Source organism: Mollisia scopiformis (genome assembly GCF_001500285.1).
Source record: "Mollisia scopiformis unplaced genomic scaffold LY89scaffold_4, whole genome shotgun sequence".
In the NCBI taxonomy this organism is placed as follows: domain Eukaryota; kingdom Fungi; phylum Ascomycota; class Leotiomycetes; order Helotiales; family Mollisiaceae; genus Mollisia; species Mollisia scopiformis.
Window position 1 is genome coordinate 803,885 of NW_017263584.1, and position 27,124 is coordinate 831,008.

At 48.0% G+C, this 27,124-nt stretch overlaps 10 protein-coding genes across 10 annotated transcripts; 3 read left to right on the forward strand and 7 right to left on the reverse strand.

Annotated features, from left to right (window-relative positions):
• The first annotated feature begins 576 nt into the window (after window positions 1–576).
• LY89DRAFT_384897 (uncharacterized protein) lies at window positions 577–2,918 on the forward strand. The gene is made up of 4 exons (XM_018207149.1): window positions 577–940; window positions 1,069–1,391; window positions 1,436–1,883; window positions 1,930–2,918. Exons 1-4 carry the CDS (start codon window positions 744–746, stop codon window positions 2,696–2,698), a joined length of 1,737 nt encoding a protein of 578 aa, XP_018076163.1. The 5' UTR covers window positions 577–743; the 3' UTR covers window positions 2,699–2,918.
• Window positions 2,919–3,380: 462 nt separating this feature from the next.
• LY89DRAFT_681202 (NAD(P)-binding protein) lies at window positions 3,381–4,857 on the forward strand. The gene is made up of 5 exons (XM_018214230.1): window positions 3,381–3,608; window positions 3,705–3,945; window positions 4,037–4,356; window positions 4,407–4,476; window positions 4,528–4,857. Exons 1-5 carry the CDS (start codon window positions 3,554–3,556, stop codon window positions 4,676–4,678), a joined length of 837 nt encoding a protein of 278 aa, XP_018076164.1. The 5' UTR covers window positions 3,381–3,553; the 3' UTR covers window positions 4,679–4,857.
• A 3,425-nt stretch (window positions 4,858–8,282) lies between these two features.
• Window positions 8,283–10,225, reverse strand: LY89DRAFT_384942 (glycosyltransferase family 15 protein). Its single transcript, XM_018207150.1, has 5 exons — window positions 9,836–10,225; window positions 9,370–9,768; window positions 9,235–9,321; window positions 8,777–9,188; window positions 8,283–8,730 (listed from the first exon to the last, which is right to left on the reverse strand). Exons 1-5 carry the CDS (start codon window positions 10,105–10,107, stop codon window positions 8,389–8,391), a joined length of 1,512 nt encoding a protein of 503 aa, XP_018076165.1. The 5' UTR covers window positions 10,108–10,225; the 3' UTR covers window positions 8,283–8,388.
• Window positions 10,226–10,821: 596 nt separating this feature from the next.
• Window positions 10,822–11,757, forward strand: LY89DRAFT_681205 (uncharacterized protein). The gene has a single exon (XM_018214231.1). It carries the CDS (start codon window positions 11,152–11,154, stop codon window positions 11,650–11,652), a length of 501 nt encoding a protein of 166 aa, XP_018076166.1. The 5' UTR covers window positions 10,822–11,151; the 3' UTR covers window positions 11,653–11,757.
• A 665-nt stretch (window positions 11,758–12,422) lies between these two features.
• Window positions 12,423–13,338, reverse strand: LY89DRAFT_729312 (SAS complex, SAS5 subunit/transcription initiation factor IID, subunit 14; the record flags this gene model as incomplete). The annotated part of the gene is made up of 5 exons (XM_018219368.1): window positions 12,423–12,514; window positions 12,564–12,950; window positions 13,000–13,148; window positions 13,205–13,245; window positions 13,327–13,338. 5 exons carry the CDS (start codon window positions 13,336–13,338, stop codon window positions 12,423–12,425), a joined length of 681 nt encoding a protein of 226 aa, XP_018076167.1.
• A 554-nt stretch (window positions 13,339–13,892) lies between these two features.
• Window positions 13,893–15,187, reverse strand: LY89DRAFT_681207 (uncharacterized protein). Its single transcript, XM_018214232.1, has 5 exons — window positions 15,005–15,187; window positions 14,737–14,934; window positions 14,422–14,680; window positions 14,243–14,371; window positions 13,893–14,189 (listed from the first exon to the last, which is right to left on the reverse strand). The coding sequence occupies exons 1-5, from the start codon at window positions 15,119–15,121 to the stop codon at window positions 14,116–14,118; spliced, it is 777 nt and encodes a 258-aa protein (XP_018076168.1). The 5' UTR covers window positions 15,122–15,187; the 3' UTR covers window positions 13,893–14,115.
• Window positions 15,188–15,925: 738 nt separating this feature from the next.
• On the reverse strand, window positions 15,926–18,349 carry LY89DRAFT_555008 (uncharacterized protein; the record flags this gene model as incomplete). The annotated part of the gene is made up of 1 exon (XM_018208355.1): window positions 15,926–18,349. A coding segment is annotated over one exon (2,424 nt), but the record flags the coding sequence as incomplete, so codon positions are not given.
• Window positions 18,350–19,452: 1,103 nt separating this feature from the next.
• On the reverse strand, window positions 19,453–21,185 carry LY89DRAFT_778190 (thiolase). The gene is made up of 4 exons (XM_018222191.1): window positions 21,019–21,185; window positions 20,848–20,966; window positions 20,435–20,796; window positions 19,453–20,378 (listed from the first exon to the last, which is right to left on the reverse strand). Exons 1-4 carry the CDS (start codon window positions 21,026–21,028, stop codon window positions 19,580–19,582), a joined length of 1,290 nt encoding a protein of 429 aa, XP_018076170.1. The 5' UTR covers window positions 21,029–21,185; the 3' UTR covers window positions 19,453–19,579.
• A 607-nt stretch (window positions 21,186–21,792) lies between these two features.
• On the reverse strand, window positions 21,793–23,707 carry LY89DRAFT_704616 (glycerol kinase; the record flags this gene model as incomplete). The annotated part of the gene is made up of 4 exons (XM_018217394.1): window positions 21,793–22,323; window positions 22,372–23,366; window positions 23,415–23,581; window positions 23,615–23,707. The coding sequence occupies 4 exons, from the start codon at window positions 23,705–23,707 to the stop codon at window positions 21,899–21,901; spliced, it is 1,680 nt and encodes a 559-aa protein (XP_018076171.1). The 3' UTR covers window positions 21,793–21,898.
• A 2,535-nt stretch (window positions 23,708–26,242) lies between these two features.
• Window positions 26,243–27,124, reverse strand: LY89DRAFT_729317 (uncharacterized protein; the record flags this gene model as incomplete). Its single annotated transcript, XM_018219369.1, has 2 exons — window positions 26,243–26,294; window positions 26,343–27,124. The coding sequence occupies 2 exons, from the start codon at window positions 27,122–27,124 to the stop codon at window positions 26,243–26,245; spliced, it is 834 nt and encodes a 277-aa protein (XP_018076172.1).

Genomic DNA, 27,124 nt, shown 5'->3' on the forward strand with positions numbered 1-27,124 from the left:
CTTCATCTGAAGCTGTGGTATGCAAGGGACTGCCGCAACTGGGCTGAATTATGGTTCTCTGGGTGGATTGCCGATGTTTCACTGGCATTGGGAAGGGGGTGAAGAGAGAGAATTCAATTGGCTTCAGCATCACGGGGCCGCAGCGTTCATGGCCTTCCAATCCACGCAGAGCTCGACGATAACGATAACGATTGGCCCAGCCTCCTCGTCTTTCCTCCATCCTCGCGGAATCGCCAACGCAGCACACCACACACAATGCTACAGTCCAAGAGAGAGAGAGCATACAGGTAGGTAAGTGAAGCTGTCCATCCATGCGCACTGCGCAGGGGCATCGACGAAAACCAGTGGCTGGCAAGCGTAAGGTTAAAGTTTCGAGTGCTTGGTAACTGTACTTCCCTTCGGAGCTCATCTCAACTCCTCTCAACCCCACCTCAAACCACTTCTATCCCTATTCACCCGTCAAACGACCGACATTCTTGTTCCCTATCGCATTCTTCTTGTCCCTATCAATCAGAGTACACAGTCGTGCGCACTAGTGAGCGTCATCCGAATGAGGAGTAGGCAGATTTGACATATCATGCCCTTGTTCGCGGTCGAGAACCATTTCCACGTCGCTCTACTATCTATCACAATCGCCCCAAGTACCTTTCTAGGTTGCGCACTCCTCTTCTTCGCATATAACTACGTCCTACACATTCGAAACAATCCCAAACCAGCACGACCTGTTCTACAACCCATCGATCATGGCGGCGACCATCGAAGAGCTGGAAGGCCTGTTCGACGACCATCCTTCTTTAGACGCTTCTCTGCAAGACTTCGAACCAACAAGCAGCGAGATAGGCCACTCCCCCCGCTTTGGCTACCCTTCTCATCACTCTGGCTTCCGTTCAGACAGCGAGTCGGAGATGGCAGACTCGGTATCGGGAGGCAGATACAGCCCGTAAGAGCACATTCCTTTCCTCTTTTCATCCTTGCTATTGTCCAATTCGTCTGTTTCGTTCTCGATAAACATGTCATCTTATCCAATTCCTATTGTTAAGAGGAAAACCCCGTACTAATTCGCTTTAGTCCGGCATGGCGACGTCTCGACGAAAACGGCAATCGCAGCAGCGGCTTCTGGAATAAGAGACCTACGGCACTAGGCAAACGAAGCAGAGACTCGAGGGAGAGTAGTCCGGAATATGAGAGTGCGGATGAAGGCGACGATACTCTTGCAGCTGCTGCACGCGTGAGGCTACCGACTGGCTCTTTATCACCCGAAAAGCGCAGAAGTCCAAGTCCTGACCCATATCCTGCCGGCGACAAAGACTTCGGTAACACATTCGGAAGTATGATCAAGCACGAAGAGCAGGAGCATGCCATTGATCCGTCAGTTGAGAATAAGAATAACTGTATGATTGTCTTGCGCTTTAGAATTACCTTCTGACTGTCCTAGTTATTCGCTTTGCGCTTAGAGCAGAGGTACAACACCGTACAGAACCTTTCGAAGCTACTTTCTCCTATTTCAGAACCAAATTCGATAGAATGACAAAGTCATGGACTTCCTTATTCATTTCACTTATCATCGGCATGCTGTCCATGGTAGCTTTCCGCTCATTGATCCAGCCTGGCCTTCCTTCTCCGGTTCCAGATCTTGTCAAAGTGGCAGGTCTCGCAAAAGCTTTCGAACCTCTTATATTCTACTCGGAGAATGGTGTACAACAAATCGGAGACCTCCAAGCTACAGGTGTAGCTGTATGGGATCTTGGTGAGAGCGTACGAACTACGAATATGACTTCGGCACCTATCATCGTCAAGGAACTAGATGATTTAAGTGAGAGTCTGAAGACATTAGCCATTGAGCTTACCAGATTCTTTGCCAATGTAGATGGAGATGTCGATGGGTGGGTACTCTCTTTGCACTTCAAAGAATAATCTAACAAGATATAGTATACTCATAGTCATGGACTGGGCCCGTCGCGAACTCTCCCAACTCCAACTCACCCCACCATCCCCTGTAACCTCCGCCTACGACAATGTCCACACCCTCCTAAGCCGCTTCGGTCTCCTCGAAACCCCGTCAGGAACGCCGACGCGAGCCGGCGCTCTCGCAACATCCATTTTTGGCGTCACATCTCAACAACGAACCCGCCAAACCCTCCAAAGAACCTTCACGGAATTCTTGTCCGTCCTCGAAGAATCCATCAACTCCGAACTCCAACACTCCCTCGCACTCTTCTCCCTCTTCGAAGCCATCGACCGCCAATTCGGCAACCTAGCTCGTACCGTAGCCCGCGAATCTGATGCCCAGGACTCGGCTCAAGACGACCTGCTCTCTTCATTATGGACTAAACTCTTGGGAGCAGATGCAGGACGTTTACACAAGTATGAGAAGAACAAGAAACTCCTATCCAACATCCGCGCCAAGACGGTCCAGAACAAGAATATCCTCGAAGACCATAACAGGAAGCTCCTGATGCTAAAGGCGAATCTGGAGCACTTGAGGAGAAAGCTTGTCAGTCCGTTAGTTAGGGCTAATGGGAGTACTCTGGGTGTTCAGGAACAGATCCGGGGCTTGGAGGAGGTTAGCGGGTATCTCGGGGGCGTACGGGAGAAGCAGAAGAGTAAATTGATGGAGTATCTTTATGGGAGCGGGAGTCAGGGTAGGAGAATCGGGAGCGTGGAGAGGAGTGAGATTGAGGGCCGATGGGACCGGTAGCGAGAAAAAGGATGGGTAAGATACGAGTGTCGATGTACAGAGATAGGTAACCAAGGCGCATCTTTCATTGGGTGGTGGTGGCATAAGTGGTGCATTGGAGTTTCTGTTTGTTTGTTTACTACTTCACCCCTTTCTTGTATAGCTCTCTTTTCGAGGTTGGAGACTAATTACTACTGAGATCATGTCTCTGGCGTGCAATAAATTAACATATTCTAGTAAATTCTGTGTATATTTTAAATGTGATGATTCTTGATATATCAGTTTGACTCAGCCCTTCTTCAACACCAAGCTCCTTCTTTTGAAGACTCCCGACTAACACAAGAATCCCTGACATCAGGCACCTGCCTTTACGAACGTTTCCCAATTTCACATTCATTCCCTCCAAAAACCCGACCCCCGCAACCCCACACCTCACAAACCATCCTCCCCTCACCCCACCACGAACACCTTCCACCCCCAATATCCAAAATCAGGGCAGAAAATCATATGACGGCGGCTAAATCCCACATCTCGCACCCCAGCTCTCACTCCTTGCTCGCCACTATCCCTCCCCTCACAAAACGGAAATGACAGCTTGTGAGAAACATCGTATGATTATCGCGCTCCAGTTCGGGAGCAGCCGAGATCTCGTCTCGTGCTTCAGTCAACCCTAAATTCTTGGAATGATGGAGGGGATGGACATATAAACCCGAAAAGTTCCTGCTTTCTAGTTCAAGATCCATTTTTTGATTCCCTCGCGAGAATTTCTAGTCGTGATCAACTATTCCATATCTTCCCGTCTCACCTGCACAAACCCCAAGCCAAGCACCTCGCTAAAGCCCCTTTCCCCCTCTCTTTCACCAAAAGATAGAAAAAATGCCCTTCACATACCCTTCCCCCAACGCGCCCTCCCTCTCCCCTCCTCCCCGCAGTACGTCAAACTCCCTTATTTCCCTCTTCTTCTATGACCCTCCACCATCTCCACCCCTCATCTCCCAAAACCCTACTGACCTTCAATCACCACCAGCCATCGACGGCGCAGGCTTCGGCAAAGTCGCCCTAATAACCGGCTGCTCCTCAGGCGTCGGCCTCGCCACCACGCAAGCCTTCCTCTCGCACCAATACGAGGTCCTGGGCGTCGATATCCACGAGGTGGACTACGCGCAGATCGCGCCCAGGGACGCGGGGCGCTTTCATTTCCATCGTGGGGATCTGTTGAGTGAGGGGGAGTGTGATGAGGTTGTGCGGATTTGTGTTGCGAAGTTTGGGTTTGTTTGTCCTTTTCTCTTCCCTTTCTTTGGAGTTTATGGTTGAGATGGGCAAGAGAGGGGAATGAATAATAGGCTGACTGTGGGGTAGGGAGAAGATAGACGTCCTAGCTAATATAGCGGGGATAATGGACGCTTTTGAAGCAGCGGACGTAATTACGGACCATGAATGGGAGCGAGTCATGGGCGTGAACCTCACTGTGCCGACGAGGATGATTCGCGCTGTATTGCCATTCATGAAAGCGAAGAGGAATGGGTCGATTATTAATGTGGCGAGTAAAGCCGCGGTGAGTGGTGCGGCGGCTGGGTTAGCGTATACGACGAGTAAGCATGGGTTATTGGGTGTGACGAAGCATACGGCGTGGAGGTTTCATGATGAGGGGATTAGGTGTAATGCTGTGTTGCCTGGTTGTGAGTTCTATCTTATCCGTTTTGTAAGAATCGAGCTTATGGTGTGTTAGCCATTGATACGAATATCAATGACTCGATAGAGAAGGAGCATTTTGATGATGCTGCGTTTGCAGTCATGAAGTGAGTATCACAACTTCCTTGACTGAAAGGAAAGGTTGACAGAATGACTAGGCCAATCTGGGAATTACATAATCCAGCGGGAGAAAAGCCATCGATTACAGCTATGGAAGTTGCGAATGTGATTCTGTTCCTTGCTAGTGAAGGAGCGAGAGCCATCAATGGTGTTGCTTTGCCGATTGACAAAGCCTGGGGTGTTATTTGATCTTATACATTGTTAAGATGGCGTTATTGGCAAATGGCGTTGAGGTAAAGCACATATACTAAGCACGACATATGAAGTATGAAGGAGTAAAAGTGGATATGATTGGCGTTTTGGACTTATGAATAAAAAGGTGCACCGAAATGAAGACTTATTCCAGCTTTATTGAAAGTAATGTGCAGGCATTTAAGTATATTGGCCAGCCGTCTCCTATTTAAACATCGAACTTGAAAGCCTGATTATGATCTCCTCAAGAACTTTGAAATTCCCAAGAATTTCAACTAAAATGGAAACTCCAGAACAAATCTCACCTCCAGACCGCATCGTCAACCAGCAAGATAATCTAACAACAAGACTACGTAATGAGGTACAGAGAACTCCGATTGCTTTTGCTCTGAGAACCATCATCAGCAGTGGTAGAGGAAATGGTGGCAGTGAGGGTCCGTGTGGAGTGAGCATGTTCATCGAAACTATTGAAGCCGGAGAAGAAACATATATGGAAATTCCGGAAACAGAGTGGTATACTTGAGACGAGGCATGGGAGTGGAGAATGGCTCGACTGGGCAAAGTCATTCAGTCACTTAGACCTTTCGCAGAGTATGAATGGGTTGAGTTGATGACTGACCAGACTTGTCAATTCATGTAACAAGATAAATCCATTCACAAGAAACTCATCGACATCTGTAGACTTAAGTCCTCGATCTGTGACCTTCTCTCGGTTTGTCTCAATTGAAAAATTTCTTCTTCAAAAGAGCGACTACTGATCATGTCTTCCTCACCTTCCATCACATTTAGCAGGAATGGAAGCAGGAATAGCTCAAGTACACCCAACGAACAAGGGCCAGGAGGAAGACTGCCAGCTGGGCAGGCAGCAAGGAACCACTGGGCTGCTATCAATACTCCTTCTCGAAGAACCACAGGTCGTAGGGAGAGTGTACCGATGGAAGTACCTGGTGTCCCTGGACATGGCATGACGCTGCACATAATTGGGGCGCGAGATAACGAAGAACAGGAGCGCTATCTCCGTGATCTCCTTACTTGGTCACCACCGGTAGTAAGAACAGGTTCAGCACAATTAGTAGGTAGAGCGCCAAGAGAAGATGTATCACTGGAAGCTGCTAGGACTACTGTCGAAGACTTGACGCAGCGAATGGCCAGACAGCGACTATCTGCAAAACGACGAGAACAAGCCAGACGAAGAACCCAGCAAAGTGATACGGTGGGAAGTAGCAGCTCCGCCACTGCTGCAAGTGAACCACGCTCTGACGAACAGACTGGGGATGCGATTAACGATTTGACGCACAGGATTTTAGAGCAGAGAGCAGCTCGAGAGCAGCAGATGGCCGAAGGAACGAACGCTCATTCAAGCAATGCAACGCTACAGAGCGCTTCAATGGCCATCCCAGATACAGGTACAACACAACAAGTCTCTGATGAGAATCACTCAGCTTTATCTCAGGCTGTGGAAGAGGACGAAGTGTTAAGTGACTTGGAGACGACTAACGACTTCACACTTGCTCCTGCTCATGATTCTATCGAAGCCATGATGCAGCGAATCTCTACTCAGCGAGCAAATCTTCCAGTTGATACTGCACAACCAGTTCCACTTTCGACTTCCAACTCTTCTGTAGCTGGGCAGCCACCATCTGATACAGTAATGCCGCCAGAACCAGATGACTGTCCTATTTGCCGCGAAGTTATGTCCCCTTCATCATACAGCATCGCAAATCCTTGCGGTCATATCTTCGACTACGCTTGTGTGATGGAATGGTTCGAACGTAGATGGGAAGATAAACCCGAAGTCGATCGTCTGAATTGCCCTCTCTGTCGACGACGGGTTCTTCGTGTAAATCATCAATTTGATGAGTCAAGATCAACGAGTACACAAGTAGTTCTGGTAGATCACTTTCGGAACTGGACGCCAGCGCGAAGAGTGCGGCGGCGCTCTGTGCCGAATGTTGGTCGTGTCGCTCGGGCTGACAATCCTTTTGGTCGTGTGGGTGCTCTCCCTAGCGTGGTTGGAGGCAATTGGCATAACACTCGACGTGAGACTGACGGATCAGATGTAACCATTCCAGGCACTCAACCAGGGGATTATGCCGACGATGATGAGTTGGCAAGGATGAGTCTAGGGGAGTTTCATACTTTGACATTGAGGAGAGCTGAAGAAAGAGGTATGTAAAGTTCGCGAGTCAGCTTGCTCTTTCTGATATGGGTTGGAGTAGGTGCGGTCAATCAACCTTACGGTAGATTCAATATCCAACACTTTAATTATAATCTAAGGACCCTGACAACGGATGGGGAGCCGTGGCCAGATCTGCCTTTGTCGCCAGCAGAAAGACAAGCAGCGAGACAAGTAAATGACGAATTGTTCCTCCAAGCAAATCAGGCCCTCAGCAACTACCTCCTGGGAAGACCTTTGTCGCCGCGTGACTTGGCTTGGGGACAAGGGCATATGATTATCTTCGTTGAAGAGTTTCCTGGATCAGGGGTTCGCGAACTCTTCGATACTTTGTATGAATTTGGATATACAGAGATGATGGGAGAAAGCTAGGCATATAGTGAGAGTTTGGGCGCTGTTGTACCATAGCACTTTGAAGACTTGAATAGTTCTGTTGCGAAACAATGTACCGGTTCGAGATTTTGGAAGACACAGACGAAAAGTAGGACGTGAATGTAGTGTAGTGACTGGTCGTGTAAGCTCTCTCCTTGGCCATGCTGAAGATTTGAACTTGTCTGGTACAATGCCGCAGCTGAGTTTCCACCGAAAATGTCAATCTTCATATCCAGACATCGAGAAAGCGATGAATTCTCACCTTTACAGCTGCTTTATGAACATTTCCTCTTGTTCACATCTAGGCTAGCGTTTTAGCCGTGAATGTCCGACTCCAGTTCCAGAGATTACAAAGTCGTAGATTTTGACCCCTGCAAGTACATCAAGAATAGTTCCCGATGTCTCTATCCCAGCTAGACTTTTAGCTCGAGATTTTGGAAAATACTTCATCGACTCGAGGAAGGATTGCTTCTATAATTCCTCCTCTTGCGCCATTCCTAGGTGGTTGATTCAAAGTGTGACATCGTCCACTTTGACGGTAAGATGAGAATATATTCAAGAAGTACCTAGGTAAGTGAAGATGTTGTCAAACGAGGAATATAAACCAAAGGCGAAGACCAAAACAGGAAAGCACAATGCCTCGAACATTCCCCATTTCCGAGCGTTTGAATTCGGAAAGATCATCCCAGTACAATCCACTCGCGCCATTTGCGCTGTCGGCGCTGTCAGCGCTATCTGCGCAGATTGCGCCCATCGCGCATGATACAACCAGCACTTGCTGTGCGAAGACTAGCTGAAATAGCACCCTGTACAACATACTCATCGAAACAGAAACCACAGCATAGGTACAAGCACCACAACGTGTACGCAAATATATATATGATCAAGCGTATTTTCACATTGACATATAGACTTCCCCGACCCCAAAAACGCCCACGAAAATGCATCTCGGCGCTTAGTAGCCTACAACAGACAGGCCCCTATTGCCTTTGAGTTCGTTTCAATACAAGCGGGAATGGTTAATATTCCCGTCCAAATCCATCTATGCAACCTTGCGCCCCCCTTATATCAGGAAACGGCTCGGTTCGGTCCCACCTCTTCTCCTATGTTCCAACATCTAATATAGGCCGTCGTCCTTCTCAAACATATATATTCACAATCAAGGGCTTGCCCAGCCGCCTGCAACGTCTACCCATTCAGCTAAGCACGATCCTTGCTTGCCTTCGACGTCCACGATATCGGTGTCACATCTACATCTGCATCCTACACCATTCTCTTTGACCGGATCCCATGAATCCCAGTACTCGTCTTCCTCTTTCCGTTTCTTTTCGTCTAAAGTGGTGCTTTCAAGGAATGGTGACCGAGGCATCTGACGAGCAGGCGCATTGGCAGGACAATGTTGGATCGTGGTGTGTCGGTAGCCAAAGTCACGGAAGTAATGAATATCCCGGGGAGCAAGAAGAGCTCCTGCAGCAAGAGAGTGGATGGGTGCGTCACCCCACTGTTATAGATTAGCTCGACCCCTCTCAAATCATTGGCAAACTTACCCGTTCCATCCAGAAACCTCCGCTCCTATCCATCATCTGGAAGAAATCTTCATACTCCTTGCTTCTGAACCAGGAGAGTCGTGCAATCTCGAAATTCGACCAGAAATGGCACATATTATACTTCTCGCCCTCCATCGCTTCTGGATCGATATCTGGTAAAGAGGCACGGGATGGGTCGCCTCGCAAGATTTCTTCTGGTAACGCTTTGCTGGTGTCTTCCTCCGGGATGTCTTTAGGCTCTTCAGGTTGAGGCTCAACAAACATTTCCCACAATCCCTGAGACGTCAAATTGTTGATGCGTTTGTATGCAGAAGCGTATCTGAAGATGTTGGGCACAGTCTCCTTCAGTTCTTTGACCGCGATTGTAAAGCCGTATGTCTTGTTCGATTCGATCATTCTCAGGAAAGGATCACTGTCTCGCGTTAGCCGGGATAAGGCAGAAAGAACAAAATACGTACTATGTGATGTCGCAGAAATACTTGATCTCTGGCTCCAAGCGCCAGTACCATTCATACTTGGCCAAAAGTTCATGTTTGTAGAAGAATCTGAAATCTGTCAGCATTTCATGCGCCGTATCGCAAGACTTTACGAACCCAGAGTAGAATCTGCACATAGCGTGGTAACTTTCCATACCACCATACATAATCGCAGCATCACCTTGTTTTGCAATGCCCTCTTTTGCAACCTTGGGGTCGATCCAATCTGGGAAGCCCCACATTTTGGGATCGATGGTCCCAAACTCCACTGGGGCGCTGGTATAATTCGTGATCGTCTCCTTGAAGGTCGAATTGAACTCGGCATCGTTGAGAAACACATAAGGGTAATGATACCATCTGTTGAAGTGACGCTCGATAGACTTAACGGATTGGATGACACCATCTAACTCTTTATTCCTTGCCAGCACCACAAATGCTGCATTCGCTCTCGGTTGCGAAGTATCCGGCTCTAGACAACCCGTTACGAAGACTTTGTCGTGTTCTTCACTGATTTTCCTATAAACAGAAAAAAAGAAACATTAGTTTATCTTCCCCCAACAAGCTCGACGGTTGTGTAGCGTACCTGATAGCTGGCGGTGCCCCAGCAGGCATTAAGATACCGACCCCTGATTTAGGATGTCGAACAAACAGCACCAAGATCAACACCACGACTATGCAAGGAAACAATAGAACTACACCAAGAGGTATCGATATGCTAGAATTCCCCTTTAACCTCAGCGGCCGTCGAAAGAAGGCCAACCGCGAAGAAGTCTTCGCTTTCGTCTTGACATCGTCCAAGGATGGCAGATTGGGCGACGAGGGCATCCTTTTCAGGACTCGTTGGAACATCTCCATCGATGCAACGCCGTTCGTAACTTGTTGGGGAATTTTCTTTTCGTTATAGGGGGCGGGTTCTGTGCCCCAGTCGTCAATCGATGTGCACCAGGTCGCAGGTATTACAATAAGTAAACAGAATCGCAGGATTGAATTGAAGAAAGGTCGGGACCCTTCGAGGAGACCCTATCGTCTGATCTGAGGGACGCTGTTAACGAGCGGATGGAGGAGATGTCCTCGAGAAAGAGCAGTTTGCGATGACGCGTCGGACGTTGAGGGCTTCGTCTTCGGCACTAAGATGCAGCAGACGACGCGAGAGAGGTTATGACATCCAATGGGATGTAAACAGGATGTGTCGTGTTGTCGATGTCCCGGACGACGAGGTTTGGTGGTTTAGGACAGAGGACGTCTCCTATCGCAGCCAGAGAGATGTTGACCAGCTTCGCTTAGAAAATTGCTTGGCGGTGCTTAAACTTGCCCCTGGAAGCAGCTGCAGAGCAAAGGCGTCAATTAAAGCTTTTAAACGTGCGGGTTGATTTAGCTGTTGGATATGCAGAAAATGGCAGGTTGAGAGATTTCGTGAGATTATTCAGAGGCCGCATGGATATTCCTGTGTTCGTTTCGTATATCGTAAGCTCGAATGTGGAGCAGGTACGCACTTTTTTTGCCCATCGCCAGTCCGCAGGCCACCGGAGTCTATTTTCATCATCATGCTGATTCCACTAAACTGCATCCGTCTGTCTTCTTTCCAGCCATTTTCCACCTTATCGATTGAGGCTGAATCTTGCATTCAACTTGAGGATTGATTGAGGAGAATTTACTTTCGATTTTTCCAAATTACATCTTATCTTTCCATCGGCACTCGAGTTGATGCTTGCACCTCGAACTTCAAGACCATTACCTGTCAATCCAACGCTCCGACACGGCCTAGAGTAGCGTTGGCTGGGCGCAGGGTGATGACATCTCCGCACGTGGAATGAACAGAGCCTCAATTACAAGCCTCTGCGCCTCTTCAACTCAGTAGAGTGCTATTATACAGCCTCGATCGTCCTTCCTCCTGGCACAATGTCCAAAATTACATCAAAGAACCTCTCATACGACTCGACCCTCCCACCATTCCTCGCTCGTCTGCAAGCAAATAACAACTCGAGGGACGACCGCCATGAGTTTGCAATTGCCCGACCAAAGAAGGCACGCACAGCGGAGGACGAGGCAGAGGATGAGCCTGTATACTTCAATGAGGAGAGTGGTGAAACCTTGACAAAGGGTGAATGGGAAGCTCGAGAAGCTGGAAATGATGAAGAGAAGGCGGACGAGAAGGATGCTGCGCACACTCTAAGTAAAGAAGATCCGGAATCCTTGAAAGCGGGCAAGAAAGAGGAGAAAGTAGCAGCCATTGGGGTAGGGAAGAAGAGAAAGGTTGGGAAGATTGTGGGTGGTGAGGAAGATGATGAGCCTATTGCTGAAGAGAAGAAGGCTCCAAAACGGGAGGGCAAGAAGGTTGAGAAGGGCAAGTCAGCAAAAAAGGCGAAGAAGGTCAAGCTCAGCTTTGGGGATGACGAATGACCCTATGTGAATGCTGTCTGCTGGAGAAGGGGCAATTGGAGTTAAGGAAGGATTGGACTTTTGCTTTTAGATACCCCCTGCTTCGAATAAATCTTTTCACGACACTTACTGCAATCTTTTACTCCCTCTCTTGCCAATTTTGCTACTGGTTGGCTCAGGCTACCATACAATGGTCATTTTAATGTCGGTCCAGCCACAAAGTTGCCGTGCCTAAGTTGTGCATTAGTAGTCATGCTGCTGTCAGGCTTCAAAAGTATGATTTCCTTCTCAAAAGGTCCTGAATGATGTCTGAGCTTAACATCCAAACCGGTCTCCCACAAAAATCACATGTAGTGTACATATTTCATCAAATTCATGTAAACTTTATGCTCTGTGCAATATCCTTTTATTCGTGCCTACGCGCCGTTGTGTGTGCTCATGAGATGCGACAAGCTCTAAGCATCGCTGCCCACATAGATACATATCATCATTAGAATAAGTATCCGCGTAAGCATGATCCTGGATATCCCGGCACCATACCAATCCCTTAGCAAGTCGCACCTATGAAAGCAGCATCAGATTTGTAAAAGAAAAACTTTCTGTGAGAAGGGACGATTGCCATGCCCAAGGCCCTTCCCGCAACGAAACGCCTTGATATCAACGAGGAAAAGTAGAAACCGCATTGCCATGAAGCCAAATCAAAGCCTGCTATGCCCCATGCAATATGAGAAACCGCAATATTCAACTGAAGATCAGATCTCTTGCTTTGCAAAACGACATGTAAGAACCGATTATGTGGCTCGGCTTGGTGAATGGACAAAGTCCCAGAGCATCTTGACCAGTGTATCTGGTAAGGTGTAAAGATCGACGTGGAATTCTCCCTCTTCTGAATAGTCAGCAGGCTACGAGCGGGTATTGGTAACAACACTCACGTTCAATGTCATTCTTGGTATACGTATCCTCCGACTTGTTATCATGGATCATCTGAACGACGTGAAGCAGATCATCCTCATTCAACTTGACTAACGACTCGGCCAGCTTCTCCATATCGATACCCTTCTTTCCCCCAGACTTCGACTCCTTCTTGACCTTCTTGCCATTCTCATCGCCAACAGGGCCAGTTTCCCGCAGGATATTGACGAGTTGTGCGGAGGGGTTCTTGAAGGAGACCGTGTGCTTGGCTTCATACCGAGGCTTGCCGAAGTTAAGATCGTGAGCGAGAGTGTTCTTGCCGCCCTTCTCAGTGGTGAACAAGTCAATTGTCATATCAAACTCGCCCCATCCCTCGTTTTCGCAGCGGAACGGTGGTTCAGTGAAGGCTAGGCGGTCGCGTTAAGTTAGAGCCATATTGCAAGACGGCAGACTCACTTTGGATAGGGTTCTCGAACGAAGGGTGAAGATTGTAGACAACTTTTTGGAAGCAGGTAGCAGGCTTCTCATTTCCCATCTCGTCCAGCATATACACCTCGATGTTCCATGACTTCATAGGGAAGCCCTCCTGAAGCGCCGGCTTGTCGCTGTGACACGATATTAGCATTGCCCCGAGCTCTCGGAAGAGGCAACATTGGCATACATATTTCTCTGCTCTGTGATGAGCTTCACGGTACGCTTGATCTATCCCGTAGTTAGCAGCTGCACAACAAACAATTACACTGTGCGCAGTAATCAGTGACGAAGAGAAAAAGATACACATACTTCGGCGACCATCTTGACGAGTTTTGACTTCTTGGAGAAGAGATCGAACGGTGAAAAGATGTTCGGACGGTCGTCGAGCAAGTGGACGAGAATGATGCGACGCGACAAGGAGGTTAATTCGCGGCGTCAATTGGCGGGAGGTGGGGTTAAGAGAGGTCTTAATAGGGCTTAGCTCCCTGAACTCAAAGCCCAACCTTGGAAGGCTGAGATGTATCAATCACGTGTAGATATTGAAGTTAAGATTTGGTCGAAGTTATTGGTTCATCAGGTTGCAGCTGGAATTTAGCTTCATTAGGAGTTGGTGTTCAAGAGATCTTGACAAGTAAACACCAAGACAGAAATCGGGAAAGAGAACAAGGACCTTTTTAGTTTCGGAACCTTGAACTTGAGGAAGGGTCTTCGGAGAAAATATCACAAGATGCTCGAACGCAAAGTGGGGGCCAAAGAGGGACTGCTATTTAGTCTATCTACGATCTCATGTCCAGTCTTAAGACCAATGACACTTTTCCATATCCTCCACCATCATCGAGTCTATGATTTATGATTCCCAGAAACGAACAAGACCGCCCAGAGTATCCCAGAGGCCCAGGCTACCTCGGGTCACACAACAGAAGTTGCTTTTCTGAATGCATCGCGCTTAACGGGGGATCAGATGTCAAGGTCATGGTTGAAAGAAGGCTTCGTGCAATAAAGGGGGGTTCGTGGCTTTCGTAACAAGGGGGGTATGTGCTGTGCTGTGACTCGAATGCGGTTTCTTGAAGTAAAAAGGTAGACGGAAAACTCAGGAGCCTAGGTAGACTTGGCGAAGAGAGCCTCGTTCTCCTGTTGAGCCTTGATAAATGCCTCCTTGAAGAGATTGGCGTCTGTGATTTGTCAGTGTCTGTGCTCACGAACCGGTGGAGAAGCAGAAACATACTCTCAGGGTTGGCAAATCGAATGGCAAGAGTCTGGGCCTCTGGCTCGCCCTCACTGACATCTGCAGCAGCATTCCAAACCCAGCTTCGGTCACTTCCAACATTGGGAGAAAGCTTCATCTCAGGGACGACTACACAAGGTTAGCGTTGGAGCCATAATACTTCTCGAAAGTAAACATACCATAGTGGTTGGCGCAGACCTTCAAAGTCTTGTCTCTTCGCATAACCAGTCTGGTCTTGCCGTTCTCCTTGTGCTTCAAGAGTCTAACGTCACCAGTACCACGCTCCTTCCACTCGTTGGCCTCACGAATAAACTTGAAGAGCTTTGCGCGCATCTTGAATGTCTGCTCCTCGAGCTCCTCGTTGGTCTTTACCTCAACCTTCTCGGTCAAACGGATAACGGGCTCGAAGTGAACGTCCTCGGATTCAGGCGCCTCATCCTGCGCGCAAATTTATCAGCATATTTCTCGCAGAAAGGATTGTTGTTGTAGCATACCTCTGGGTTCTCCTCGGCATCCTTCTCCTTTTGAGCCTTTGCAGACCCAGAGTTTTCACCACGGTCCTCATCTTCTACCTTCTCTTTCTTCGGTCCTCCGCCAAACATGGAGAATACGTTCTCAGCGACACCGGATGCGGCAGTGGTGACGGTCGTGGCAGCGGAGGAGGCAGCGTTTGTTGCTTGCTCAGTCAAGGTCTATCGGTCTTAATCAGCTTGCTATGCTCAACAAAACCGGTAGAAATTCAGCAGAATAGTATAGACATACCGGACCGGTGCTAGCAGCTTCCTTTGACTCCTCCTTGTTCTCATCGCCATGGAGGGGTTTCGTAGCCAACTCGGTTTCAACCTTGTTGAGTTGGGGTCCAGAGCCAGCGTCCGCCATATTGATTTAGAGTAGTACGATGTAGTAATGAATCAATACTGCGAAAGGAGTGGGAAATTTATCAACCGTAGAATATTGCGGTTGATATGGTGGTCAAGTTCGTGAGTTGTCAAGCAAAAAGACGCCCCTCGTCCATTTGTTTGTTGTGGACTTGCGCCTAAGAAGGCGCTAAAATCCTAGGGCAGTGCGATAGCGCCTATCGGCCCCTGATTTATTTTTCAATTTTTCTGCATACGGCATGATAATCTAACACAATTTGGAATGCCTCAATTTCTAATTCCTAATCTATTATGAAGCGGTAACATGTAGCAATTTTATGATTCATTGCATTCGGGCTGTTGTGCTTTCAAGAATAGCGTTACTTTTGCTTTTATTTTACCCCTCCATCTTGTCACATCCATGATTCACACACGAAGAAAAGCATATCCTCGTGGTAAGACCTCCTAAGGGTATGTTGCAATAAGTAAAGAGACTATGTTAATCCTGTACACCAGTTCTTGCTCCAGCCAGTAGATACCTCGAAGCTAGCTCCTCGAGACCTACCCCCAGCTCTGCGTGGTCCCTAACCTAATCCCATACCACGCTGAATCAAAGCAACTCCAGTGAAACCAGGTACGAAATCCTCCCGCCGAAAACCAAACCAAAGCAAAAATGCATGTGCCAATACTCCCAACAATCAACCCCACCTAATGCTCAAACCCGTGTCTTCTTCACCATTTTCTTGAATGCTCAAGCTTCCTTCTTGGCCGCCAACTTGGCCGCTCGTTGATCCTTCTTTGTCATCCCTTTCGTGGCCTTCCTCTCTTTCGGCGCTTGCACGCTTCCCTTTCGAGTTGCCTCAGCAGCACGTTTCTCGTAGGCACGATATTCGTCTTCCTTGCCCTGAAGCTTCAACCACAACAACTTCGAGCGAATCTGAGCCTTCACAAGTCCCTCATCAAGAGGCTCCCGGAGGTTCTGCAGAGACTTGACTTTAGCAATCTTGGCCTCCACCTCAGCAAGTTGGATTCCAACCTCCTTGGAGAGGATGGCACTTCGCTTAGTGGCTTCGAGAGACAAAGACTTGGCAAGCTCTGTGATACTAGCGCCAGCTGAGGCTGCCTGCTCCATAGCTACACGTCTGAACTCTTCCATATGAGACAGCGTTGATTGCCCTTGATGCACGGCTTCTTCAGCCATGTTCTCTGCGGCTTCTCGCATCTGAGCAAATACTTTGGGATCAACCAAGCTGCCATCTTCGGATACCAAAGCTGAGAGCTTGTTGATCAGACTTTGCCATGCCTGGGATGCAGTAGAACCAAAGTCAACCTGGAAAGTCTCATTGACTCTGGGCTTCTTAGTGGTAATGATAGAAACGTTCAGGACACCCCAGGCTTCCTTCTTGGGGAGGAGAAGTACAATCCCTTCGTCGGAGCTGTAGGCTCGTTCAGTTTCAACAGTAACGTTATCTCTGGTGATGTTGACAGACATGGCTTCTTTGGAAAGCCAGCTGAGCTTGGTAGCTGACGGAATACGGATCAGGATTTCTCTGTCTCCCAACATCTCTGCCGTACAAAAGGATGATTTGTTGACCGGCTTTGGGGTTTGTTGCACTTGTGGCGGTACCTTCCCAAGCTCCATTGAAGGTAGAACAGAAAGACTATTTGGGCCTGACGAGTAGGCTATAGATTGTGTGACAGTAACCGTCCGAGTCTGTGTCTGCACCGATAAGGAAGTGGAGGCAGAGGTTATACTCGGAACTGGCGCGGATAATGTGGTGGTCGGTGTGGAGGATATCGAGACAGCAGGCATGACCTTGCTATTAACAGAGATCGCGGGAGCTGAGTTGACTTGATAGAATCGGTAGCTCGGGACACCGCTGAGAACAGCTGCGAGAACACTCAGGAGCAGGACACTGACAGGCAGGACAGCTCTGTAGATGGCTCCACCGTGTCGATTGCGGACAGACCTGATACTATCACTAAGACTATAGGTCGTCTTCTCGATATCGAGAGAATCCACGGCAAGCGTCTTCTTTGAAGGCATTGCCGGGATTGGAGCATCCGAGGGTTCATGCAACCCAGTAAGGTAAGCCAAATTTCTATTCATTTGTCGAGCATCAATATTCAAGAACGAAGCAAGATCGATTGGAAGTCGTTGATGAACAATGTTTCCTCTGCCATTCGAGTCTCGTGATTCCAAGCACATGTGGATGGAGTGCTGGTCTAGCGACATGCACTGTCCGCGGTCGAGTAGCTGCCTGTGCGAGATAACAATGGAAGGGATGCTATGACGGCTCATGAACTTGCGGGCAATGGTTCGAGTTCGTCGTGCCTCGATGTCATCTTCGTCTGAGCAATAGAAGACGGCTACATGTGGCAGCTCCCAGTGAGGCTCGACAATGAATCCCTGTCCTTCTGGAACAGAGTGATATGCAAAGTTGTCATCGATAGTCAACTTGATCACGTCAGGCTTCTCTGGATTGTCCTCATACTTCAAATTTTGGGCGAAGATACAATCCTCGACCTTGATCTGGTAGCCAGAGGAATGCATAAGCTCGATCTCAGGAGTACGTTCAGAACCAAAGGCAGTCACTGGTACAACATTATAGAGTTGTGACATGGAGTGACGAAGATGATGTGCTCGTCTGCCGCTCTCAACCGAAGCTGTGACAGAGCTAGCAATCTTGTGAATGATGTCTTGCTTAGCAGAGTGACTGCCAACATAGAGTATTCTCAGCGGATCTCGAGTCGATAAGCCTTGCTTGGTCATTGTTTGGCAGATGGTAACAACAACGCGGCTCGGAAGGTTGTGGACTTTCATCCCTTTGAGGGCATCTGCCGTTTGTTCCTCGTTGAGATCTGCTACTGTGTGTTTGACAGAAACAGTTTCTGCCCCAAGGCTGAGAGGTTCGTCGAATTCGATAGACTGCACGAGCGGCTTGTCGAGGTCATCGAGGATAATGGCGGCACTGTGGCCTATTGTAGGAGTATTGAAAGCTTGTTCGACAGCATGTTCATGTCCAGGATAAGCTGGAGACGAGGAGTCATGACGATCCTCATCTTCACTCTCATCACCGCTACCTTCTGTATCTGCCAGGCTCGCAACATCATCTGGCCGCCCGAAATCAGTCGAGGCTACTGATTCTGTAGCACCATCGTCACGACTCTCGCCGTCAGTGTCGATGAACTCGTAGGCAGATTCACCAAGAATGCCCTCGTCCGAAGGGGCTTCGCTGCGTGCTGACATGTTTGCAGCAGATATACTGTCGACCCAGCTACTTACTCGTTCTTCTGTAGCAGGTGTAGGAAATCGAAATGAACTCGATGCAGTTTCGGGAGTGGGTGTCGAGGGATCAGAAGAGGGCGGATAGTGTTCGCTGGAGGCAGCCATGACATTAGCCTTGCGAGATCATATCATGTCATGTCTTGAAGACGTAGACGATAGTTGTAAGTTGCGCTCGCAAAAATAGGAAAAAGGTTATTTGAGGTTGGAAGGGACGAAATGGCCTACGTATGTGGTCAAGTTGTTTTTGGGAATGGTTGGCGTACCAAAGTTTCGAAGGGGACTGACTGCCTGAAGGGTTGCCTGCTGGCAAGTCCGGGCGGGCGCTTCTTTCGAATGTCTCAGAACGTCGAAGCTAATCGCGAATCCAAGGACTGCTGGTTGCGCAGGAAGCAGATGTTGGCATGTAAGATGCTCGAAAGAAATAATATGACAGAGAGGTGACACAGGCAGAGGGATGAGAGCAGAAGGAGGTTGAGGTTGTCAAATGATGGAGGGGTCGAGAATGGATCTAGCCTCATCGGGCTTCTTATCGCCTCGTCACGATTAGATCAGTGAATGCAGGCGGGATTTCTTCACGCAGTTACATGAGCGGCTAATGGAAAACGGTGTGCATTTACATTTCATCAAATCTGCGCGGGGCCTGCACGATGATGCGGCAATTGTGCGTGCATACGAGTCTTCAACTTGTTCGACGTCGAAGCTTCGACGCGACTTGGAGTTTATCCTCATGCATAATCTGTGATCAGATGATAAGGTCTAGTGAATAGCCTAGTTGCTTACAGACGTCTGAAATAGTAAACTGCGGCACATTTCAGATCATGAAGTACTCATCTTGCTATGGATATCTGAAGTTGCTTCGGCCTCAAGGATAATGTCCGACATCGGGATCTTTGCCATCCAGTTGAAGGCAGCATTTCGGACATTGGTGGGATGCACAGAACTTAACGTGGTCGCATGTATGCCCGATTGTTTATATGGTGGGGAGATTAAGTATTAGCAGAAAAATGTTTGTAATTATTTAAAAGTCTTATAAACTCAGGAAATATCCTCTTGATATGGGACAACTACAATTACTCTCCTCCACATGGACACCACCAGACTTTATCGATCACTTGAATTCTCATTGAATGTGTTCTATGTTCTATCATGCATGCTCATACTCATACAACCCATTTTGACCCAAAAGCCCCACTACTCAGCAACCCAAACAGCAGCCATACCCATTCCTGTCCCAACACACATACTGGTAACACCAACCTTCTCTCCTCTCCTTCTCAATTCATAAAGCAAGGTACTAACTTGTCTGGCACCTGTGCATCCAAGTGGATGTCCAAACGCAATCGCTCCTCCCTTAGGATTGATCTTATTCATATCCAGTCCCAACTCATTCGAGCACCAAACACACTGACTGGCAAATGCCTCGTTGATCTCGAAGATATCAACATCATCCTTGTTGATGCCAGTCTTCTCGAAGACTTTGGGAATAGCGGCCCAAGGACCGATACCCATGAGCAGAGGTGCAACACCTGCAACTGAAGCAGCGACGTACTTGCCAAGAATAGTTTGGCCGAGACGCTCAGCAGTTGAACGTTTCATGAGCAGAACAGCGGCAGCGCCATCAGAGATCTGAGATGCGTTTCCAGCATGGATAGAACCGTCTTTCGCAAAAGCAGGCTTGATCTTGCTTAAGCTCTCAGCAGTGATGCCAGGTCGAACACCATCGTCTTTCGAAACAGTGATTTCTTCTGTCTCTCCAGTCTTGGGATTCTCCCATTTGACTTTGAGAGGGGCGATCTCTTCGTCGAAGAGACCGGCTTCTTGTGCCTTGAGTGCCTTTTGGTATGAAGAAGCCGCGAATGCATCTTGGACTGTGCGGGGAATTCCCTTGTCTTTTGCCATCTTCTCGGATAAGACGCCCATAGGTACTTTGCAGTTCTTAGATTCGGGATGTGATTCTAGGAGTTCAGAAAACTCTGTAACAGCATCAGGTCTATATCTTGATTAGTACACATGTAACATAAACAATGGAGAGAAGGGCAAACATACCCATACTGCAAACTCATGCTCTCAACACCAGCACCAACACCAACCTCAATCATGCCCGCACTGATGGCATTCGCAATATCCACACAAGCCTGCAGACCCGATGAACACTGTCTATTCAGACTCTTGACCGCTGCCGAGACTGGGAATCCTGCTGCTAGAGCCGCGGCCCTGAATTCCGTCGCTCCACCACCAGGAGGAAGCACGGAACCGACAGCAATATCCTCCACCAGACCAGGATCGATGTTCGAGCGCTCAATCAGAGCCTTGAAGGCTCCGACTAGCATATCTGCCGCATGTGTATCCTTGAAACCGCCCTTCCCTCCTTTTGTGAATGCAGTTCGCAGACATGCTGTTACGACAATCTAAATCCAGCGATCAGTTTTGTATTTAGGGAAGAGGTCAGGACTTCGTACATCATCAGGATTCTTCTGCAGAAGCTTTGCGCGCCCAGAAGAACCATCTCCCTCTGTAGGAGCAATCTTACTTCCCGAACCAGCCAGATGGCCAGAGACCTGCGTGAGTCTTTTCTGTGCTATTGTTGATCTCGTCAGCCTCGCATTCCCTTCTCTTCATCTTAAACATACCTGCAGACATTCTTTCCAATTTCCAAAATCCCAATCTCAAATGCCTGTGTGAAAAAATGGGAGATAGGAACACGAGGAGAACAAATAAAGAACCAAACCTCGGAATCTCTTCCAGCTTTTAAAGAGAAGACTCCGAGATGGTCGCAGGGCCCCCAAGAATGCCTCGGCTGCACGCTGATTGGTGGACCCGCTAGCTTCGAAACCGTTTTCACATGAAGAATCTGGGGAAAGAAAAGTCACGCGCATGGAAAAGGAAAGGAAAGTAATCAGCGGCGGTGACATTTACATGTGTTAGTGAATTTGGTCGAATCGGAGTGTCGAAGGATGCATTTGTATGGTCACAAGAGTACCTGGATTTCAGAGGCTTGATTTGTCTTGAGTCGTGGCGCTCTTGGGATGAGGTAATTGTCTGTTTGAATTATGATGACTATTGCTGTTTGAAATGTTTGGATTGAAGTCTATTATTCATGTGTAAGGCTTAGCGTAAGTCGAAAGGTCTGGCAAATTCAGGTCCCAAAGCTTGCTGAATGTTTGAAGGCTTGTCAAGGCAACTTCTACAGAATTGTCAAGGAATAATTATGAACATTGAATAGGTAAATGCAGGGCTTTACCTCCCAACAATAAATTCCTAACCACCTGGCTGTGTTTCAGACATCGGGTTAGTATTCTAACACAGAAATGCATCATTGTAGGGCTTGATTCTAGACATTCGGCTTACATGGAATTTGAGTGATGAAATCCTAGCCTCACCACACATATTTTAAACATTGAAATCCTCTATTAATCTAGATAGGGTATTGATACAGTACACACAAAACATTAAAAGTCATACGTTCATAAACTTGGCGATCAGTTCAACCGCCCACTGCTCGCCCAAGATTTAATTCTCCTCCTCCCACTGCTGAGTCCATCCCTTGCTCATCTCCACAGCTTGCTCCCATTTCCGGAACATCGCATCACTCTTCTTCTTCTCTACTTGCGGAGTGAAGATTGTTCTATCTTCCTTGTTGATCTCCTTCAGTTCGTCGAACTCTTTCCAGATATCTACTGCAAAGCCGGCTGCAATTGCAGCGCCGAGAGCAGTTGTTTCTCTCATTACTGGTCTGTCGACGGGTATGCCGATAATGTCGGCTTGTGTTTGCATGCAGAGGTTGGAATTGGACATCCCGCCATCGACTGCCAGACCTTCCAATTTGTGTCCCGAGTCTTTTTCCATTGCATCCAAGATAGCTTTAGTCTGGTAGCATGTAGCTTCCAGAGTGGCTCTTGCGATGTGGCCTCGTTGAGTGTGTGCAGTAATGCCAACTATTGGGGTCAGCAAAATATCCATCGGATGGGTCAGATTCAACTTACACAACGTTCCCTTAGCATCATCAATCCAGTAAGGTGCAAAGAGACCGCTGAAAGCAGTGACGAACACTACACCTCCGTTATCCTTCACCGTTTCCGCCAACTCTGTAATCTTGTGAGAGTGCTTGATGAAACCCATATTGTTCATCAGGAACTTGACACCAGATCCAGCAACCGCAATGCTTCCCTCAAGAGCATAGATGGGTTTGCGTCCATTTCCAAAATCATAAGCAACAGTTGCGAGCAGGCCATATTTCGAGATGACAGGCTTGTCACCAACGTTGTACAGCAAGAAGCAACCAGTCCCGTAAGTGTTCTTAGCCTCACCAGGGTTAAAGCCACATTGGCCCACCAATGCTGCAGATTGGTCGCCCAAGCAGCCAGTGATCTTGGTTCCTTGGAGAATACCAGATGCTAGAGCGCCAAAGGCATCCTTGTCCGAAGAAGGTACGATCTTTGGAAGAGTAATATTCTTCTGGTCGAGCTTGAAGAAATCCAGGAGCTTGTCGTCGTATTTGAGAGTGTGAAGGTTCATGAACATCGTTCTTGAAGCGTTGGTAGTGTCCGTTACGTGAACACCAGCTTCTTTGCCTCCATTCAGCTTGTAAATCAGCCATGTATCTACGGTGCCGAACGAAAGTCTGCCCTCGTTGTAGGCAGTCTTGATAGCATCGACATGATTCAAGAGCCAGAGAAGCTTGACACTTGACGGATATGTGGAAAGTGGCAATCCACAAAGCTGTTGTAGCTCATCTGCACCTTCTCGTGCCTTGAGTTCTCGGACAATTGATGTTGTACGGGTATCTGGCCAGACAATAGCATTGTACAGAGGCTCTCCAGTATTTGTGTCCCAGCAGATGGTCGTCTCGCGCTGGTTCGTAATTCCAATGGCTTTGATCTGCTCTTTCTTGTATCCTTTTTCCAGGAACGCAGCAGTTGACTTCTCAATACATTCGTCGACAGAGTTGACTAGTTCTTGCGGATCATGCTCGTGCCAGCTGCAACGGTATTAGCTTCTAGTCAAAAGTATAATTGACAAGACCTACCCAGATTCCGGATAGATGTTCTCAAACTCAATTTGGTGGTTTGAGATTGGTGTTCCTTCTCCATCAAAAATCAAGAACCTCGAAGACGTAGTTCCGCAATCTATGCTTCCAATAAACCAATGGCCCGCCTTCTCGTCTTCGGTTTGGGAGAGTCCTTTCGGCAAGTGCTCGTGGTGCTCAACAGTCGCAGGCGTATTTACATGCTCGACATGTTGTGTCTTGGTTTCTGGCTCTGCAATTTTCAATGCATCTGCACTAGGGACAGGGATTGGGCGAATTGGCATAGAATCCATTGTGTATTGTTGTCGTGGTTGTCCGCAATGTTTGTTGTTCTTGGTTATGCCGCGGCTTTGGTTCCGGAGGTTTGGTCGCCTTGCAGGTCTTGTGCTACCTATCCCCGCTTGAATTGAGTTTCTCCTAAAAGTAGACGGTAAAAGGGGTGCAGTTCTAGGGTTGAAGAAGGAGAGAGGACGAAGGACAGAAGCGGGGAAGAGGGAGAGCACAAGACTGCGTGGCCAGCTCGTATGACATCGCCGCAACATCAAGAGGGGGAGATCTGCGAGTAGTATTTAATCAATTGCTGACCCCACCACTGCAGCACCACGCAGCTGCACCCAAGACCAGCTCCGGATCTCGATGCAGGCGGAGGCGCATGCTGCATGTGACTGGGAAAATTGGCAGCGAGCGGAGCCAGGGAAAGTGGAGCGGAGGAGAACAGCAAAAAGGCTGGAACGTCACAGTTGGATCAAAAACCTGGGGAGCTGAGCAATGAGAGTGAGAAGTACCACGGAGATCCATTTTTCCGTTGGAAGGTAAGCCGAGGCCAGTGGAGCATCGTGGCGTTCGAGATCAAGACGCCCAACCTTATCCTTCTTCATATTATCCAGAACATCCATCAATCAGCCTCATTCCCTCCCGCAAAACACCATACGGACCTCCTCCGACCTCTGGCTCGTCACCTCCTCGACCTCAGGATTTCTGCCGTGCTCGAAAAGCGTGGATGACAGTCCGAAGACAGTTTTGCCGGAGAGCCTCATGAACTACCGTTAAGCCATTTCTTACCCATAGTCGGTCCGTCCGTTTAGTGTATCAACACGCACAAATTCCCACGATCTTCACATCCAGACTTCGATCCATAATGCAATGCATACGGAACAGGTTCCTGATAAGACTTCCAGGACCCGCAGAAGCACGCCTTTCACTCCTTGTGATCATTTGCCAAGGTATATCCAAAAGCGGGTGATTTTGATGCCACAGCTCAGATCTCATGCCCAAAAGCAATGGTCCACTAGCCACGTATCAAAGGGAACCTCTTAAGTGCGAGATTCTTCCCGATTTTCCCCTATGCATCTGCTTTGCGCTATGTGTTTGACCAGGACGTGCCGTAAGTTGTGTGCGTGGAATAAGCAATTTGAACCATGTATCGTTAGCTCTGACAGTTTGGTTTACCCTTCTGTATGACCCGGGCTTGAAGAAAATAGTGCCAGTCAAGTTGCCTGGGTCGCCACACATCTGCAGAGCACAAGTCCATCGAAGATTATTTGCTGCTTCAGAACATCCTTTCCAAAGTATGCAGTTGCCGGCGTGTTTGAATAGCTCTCATGGTTGTTTGTGGCCCCGACACTGTCGCTTATTTCAAGACTCTATTACTCTTGCTCTTGTGGGTTTCAAAGCCACTGCAACCTGCGGTTGCGAAGCCCAAGTGTATCAGTTATGTAGACTTGAGCCTCCGAAGTTTCGGTACTCCATCTAAAAATTTGGAAACCGCTTCATTCCATGGCATCCAGGACTTGTCGACACTTTCAAGACTATGTGCCGGAAATTTTCTACTTTGTACTGCAACGTGTGTTCAAATCCAAGCTATTTACTGAAGCCATCTACTAAAAGTGATAAGATCCCGCGAATAGGATTTATAATACAATAGTCTATACACGGCTCTTCCCACGAAAGGTGTGGTGGACAAGATTTGAAGCCCAAACGTTCATACCATCTTCGGCTTCGGTTGCGGCCACTATGTGCAGAATACGTTTTCATAGCGTCTCGGATCTTGCTTCTTATTCTCAATGATCTTGGTTCACTTTCCAAACGGGAGTCTGAAGGCTAAAGTTTATTACTTTGCCTGTGTCACACATTCTATCCCAAATTATCGGCGATTTTCTCTATTCTATGTAGCCATTAGTTTACAATTGAAGATCTTTTTCGGGTTCTCCGTTTTCCATTCTGAGACCTACATTCGTCAGTGCTGTTCTATCCATATATACTTTTGCAGATAGTACAATCGAACACCTGTTCTTCCACATATCTATATACATGTACATATATTACACCCCTGGAGACCTTCTACTTCTATACATTTACATCTCCCAGACATTCATCTATTCCAAACATTCAACTCGATACGTGTTCTATCTTCTATACTTTGCCCTTTTACAAAACACTCATTACTCCATATCACGACCAAATTATACGGTACGAAACCAGAGACAATCACCACGAGATAGATCGACAATCAAGGGCATGGTCAAAATTAAAAGCAATTAAAAACTTCTCGGGGTTCTACATGTGAAGGTGAAGAGAAAACCGAATCTTTCGAGCGAACGAGCCACTCTCTGAAACCGAAACAGACAATCTCCTGCCAGAATCCTGTTCCATACTTTCACACTCGCCCATTCCTTTTCAGACAATCAAAGAACTCTTCGAACATCGGACATTATGCTAACACAAGTTTCATCTCTAAAATTCATAAGTCTACAGTCCTAGACAGGATGCAATGCGCTAACCTTTCTCATGAAGCTGGTGGAGCCTGGTTGGTCGATGTCTAAGTCGCTCTATACGTCGTTTGCCCTATACCCGACCTTTTCAACACACCACTTGATGAACCTATACCTTGTCAGTCAAATACTCATCATACGGAAGGAATCTACATACCGAACCTGAATGGCCGCTTTAAAGTCCTTCCATTCCATACACTCATCATCTGGCTCATAGAACTGATTTTTTCCCTCCAGCTTCTTCTGCAGTGCTTCTTCACTCGTCCGATTCCACTTCCACTCCAGATGTGCAGGTCTCTTTGGATCATCGTCGCACAGGGTGCGTTGCCTGAGATTACCGGTCATGTGGTCGAAGACAACTCTGGGACGAAGGAATTCCTCGAGCTTCAAGTCTGAGAGGAAGGCTGAGATGTGTTGGCCATCATTTCGAATCCAGGCCTTCAGAGCAGGCTTCAAGTTCCTGACGACTTCTGCAGCAATCGTTTCATACTCTGGTGGGAAGACGACTCTGTAAAGATAGAGTGGATCATCGATTGGACCCACTGGAGCTGCTGGGACAATTGAGGCCGCCGGGACAACTGGAGCCGCTTGAGCCACGGGAATCATTGGAGTGACTGGAAGCTGGGGAGCACTTGGAGCCAAAGTCAAGGGGTAGTTATCCACAACAGGAGCATCCCGAACAGGAAGACCATGGTAGGAGTTCAACTGTCCAATCATGTCCCTGTCTGGATTGCCAGCTCCTTCAAGAGTTCTCCAGTGAGGATTTGTATTGACTAGATCCGGTGGCAGACACGTAGCTTCCGGTTGAGGACGACCACGGGAGAAGATCAACTCTGGTAGCTTCCGTGCTGGGTCGCCAAGGAAGGAGACTCCTCCGAGTGGGTGCAAGTACATGGGAACTGACGCATTCATTTGTCCGTTCTGCTGGTTGGAAGCCAT